The sequence below is a fragment of the Mandrillus leucophaeus genome, unplaced genomic scaffold (genome assembly GCF_000951045.1).
Source record: "Mandrillus leucophaeus isolate KB7577 unplaced genomic scaffold, Mleu.le_1.0 Scaffold195, whole genome shotgun sequence".
NCBI classification, from domain to species: domain Eukaryota; kingdom Metazoa; phylum Chordata; class Mammalia; order Primates; family Cercopithecidae; genus Mandrillus; species Mandrillus leucophaeus.
In genome coordinates, this window is record NW_012101976.1 from 1,679,801 (window position 1) to 1,682,893 (window position 3,093).

The window sequence follows — 3,093 nt, forward strand, 5'->3', positions numbered from 1 at the left end:
TCACTATGTTGACCAGGGTGGTCTCCAACTCCTGAGCTCAAGCAGTCCTCTGGCCTGGGCTTCCCAGAGTGCTGGGATTATAGGCGTGAGCCACTGCACCCGACCTTTATGACTTAAAAAAACTTTTTTTTTAAATCAAGATATAACTTACATAAACTGTAGAGAAGTGTCTACATTTGAAGACTTCACCTGGTTGAATTTTTGCATCAATAGATACCCAGATAACCACTGTCTGGGGCAAGATGCATAACACTGTCTAGAAAGCTCCCTGGCCATCTCCCCAGTTGATCAACCCTATGCTCATCTCTCTCACCATCGATCAGTTCTGCCTGACTTTGAACTTTTGAACACCAGCCTCCCTCAGCTAGATGCTCTCTTTCTCTCTCAGCCAGTGTTTTGCGAGAACTTGCATTCCCACTGGGCACCTTCACGAATTAGGCAATGATTAATGGACTTCTTCCTTTTGCGGAATTAATCTTTGATCCGCAGCTCAGGGAAGCCGGTGATAATGGAGTGAATAAAATTCCACTCCAAGTCAAGAAGCTGATGTTTTGTTGTAATTAACACACACCAGCCTACCCAGGGTTGGGGGATGCCTGGTTCCGTTGGCTTTTTGGATTGGTTGGTTGGTTTGAGGTAGGGTCTCGCTCTGTCGCCAAGGCTGGAGTGCAGTGGTGCAATCTTAGCTCACTGCAGCCTTGAACTCCTGGACCCAAATGATTCTCCTGCTCCAGCTGCCTGAGTAGCTAGGACTATAGGTGCCTGCCATCACACCCAGCTACCTTTTAAAGATATTTTTTAAGAAATGGGGTCTCACTATATTGCCCAGGCTGGTCTTGCACTCTTGGGCTCAAGCAGTCCTCCCACCTCAGCCTCCCAAAGTGTTAAGATTACAGGTATGAGCCACTGTGCCTGGCCTCCATTGGCTTTTCGAGACATCAGTCTCACCTCCAGTCCCCTGGGGAGCCAGGCCTGTTCACCCTTCAGCCCTTCCAGACTTCGCCAGGCAAAGACACTCTTGACACATTTTCTTCCTCCAAGAGGAAGCCAAGTCTTTACTTCATACCAGGCACCACGTCGCCCCTGTGTATTTCTTATTTTTCTTCCTTTGGCGTTTTCTTTTTTTAAAAACAACTTTATGGAGACATATTTCACTTTAAACATGCTCCCACTGCCAGTGTACAAATTAATGATTTTGAGGAACTTTAGCAAGGGATGGAACCACGCCCAAGAATCAGTTTCAGAATATTTTCATCCCGCGCAAGATCTCTTGTGCCTATTTACGGTTAATACCTCTTCCCAGCCCTGCCGCAGGCAACCGCTAAGAGACAGAGACTTTCTGTCTCTCTGAACTTGCCTGTTCAGGACACTTCACATCAATGGATCCCACACCACGTGGACTCTGTCGGGCTTCTTTCCCTTCGAATAACGTCTTCCAGGCTCGTTCAGATGGAGCACAGTCCGTAGTTCCTGCTCTTTGTTACGAAGTGGTATTTCTCAGTTCACTTCGCAAAGTGAGTATGTTCCTTATGCCCATTGTAGAGATGGGAATGCTGAGACCCAGCTAGGGGCAGGGACTGGGGGCCGCCTCTGAGTGCTCCAGGGTCAGCCAACGTGCACTTAGTCCCCACACTGACATGTCACTGCCTCCCCTGTGGGACTGGGGATGCCTCAGGGATTCATTCCCAGGACCTGGCATGGTGCAGACTCACAGCCTGGCTTCTCGGATACTGACACAGTGAATTAACCCTCTGTGTTTAGAAACCTACTGTCCCAGCTGCCATTCATTGCTCTTCCCTAAACGAACAGAAGCCCTGTACTCATCAGCAACCATCGATGGGCCCTCTCAGATATCCGCCCCCCCCGGCTCTGTTCCTTCTTGCTTGTGCCACCTCTCTGTCACCTGGCTGCTGCCATAGACCACTGCCTGCCTTCCCAGCCCACACCCTTGCTGCTGATGTCCTGTCTCTGCAGAGCCCATGGAAGCATCGCCTTTAAGCACAAATGGAGCTGTGCGGGATCCCTCCTGGCAGCCGTTCTGTGCTCTGGCCCTCCCCGCCTGCCCTGTTTCCTCCCTATCCACAGTGGCCTTTTCACTATGGCTCAGTCGTAGCTCGCTCTCTGCTGCCTCAGGACCTTTGCACAGGCTGTCCCTGTGCCTGGAACACCTGTCCCTTTCATCCTTTGTTCTTAGCTTGTGTCTCCGCTGCAGAGAGGCTTCCCTGACCACCAGAGCTGAAGTAGGTCCGCTCGTTCTGCCTCTGGGGCGTTTCTTTCATAAACACTGACTTGGAGGGACTTGCAGTCACCTCCGTGAGGCTCATCCTTTGGCCTTCCTGGTGGCCTCGCAGACTGGGCTGTGAGTGCCGGGCAGGGAGGCCGTGTGTCTTCTGTTCACAGCTGTGTCCCAACACCTGGCATACAGTAGGCACTTGAGCTCTGTTTGCTGGGTGGCTGGAGGACAGGCTGGAGGGGCATAAGGAAAATACCCGCTTTGCAAAGTGAACTGAGAAATACCACGTAGCAGCAAAGAGATGGAACTACCAACCGCGCTCCAGCTGGACAAGCCCAGAAGATGTTATTCAAAGGGAAAGAAGGGGAGCACCTTGCTGACCCCTTTCCTCCCACCCCTCCCATTGCCACCGTGCCCGCTCTTGGCTTCTGTCCATTGTCCTCTCTCTTATGGCCCTCACAGGATGTGGCTCGACTGCAGGGCGGTCGGCAGCCTGAGCACCGAGACGTGACCCTGCAGAAGGTGTTGGACTCCGAGAAGCTGCTCTATGTGCTGGAGGCGGACGCGGCCATTGCCAAGCACATGAAACACCCACAGGGGGACATGATTGCTGAGGAGTAGGTCCCTTCGGCTTCTTATCCCAGGGGAGCCATCGGGGGCTGTGGGCCAAGGCAGGGGGTACTGTTCAGCATTTGGGAGCCCGAGTCAGGGGTCATCAAGGGCTAACTAGGTGCCAGACATGTGCCAAAGGCTTCACACGATCCTCTTTTTTTTTTTTTTCTTGAGACAGGGTTTTTCTCTTGTTGCCCAGGCTGGAGTGCAATGGTGTAATCTCGGCTCACTGCAACCTCTGCCTCCCC

General features: G+C 52.2%; 1 protein-coding gene across 1 annotated transcript in view; it reads left to right on the top strand.

The window, feature by feature from the left end:
* Positions 1–3,093, top strand: part of PPL (periplakin) — a 66,723-nt gene that overhangs the window by 36,388 nt on the left and 27,242 nt on the right. The window contains 1 exon segment of the mRNA XM_011978455.1: positions 2,696–2,944. Within this exon segment, the coding sequence (XP_011833845.1) occupies positions 2,696–2,944 (249 nt within the window).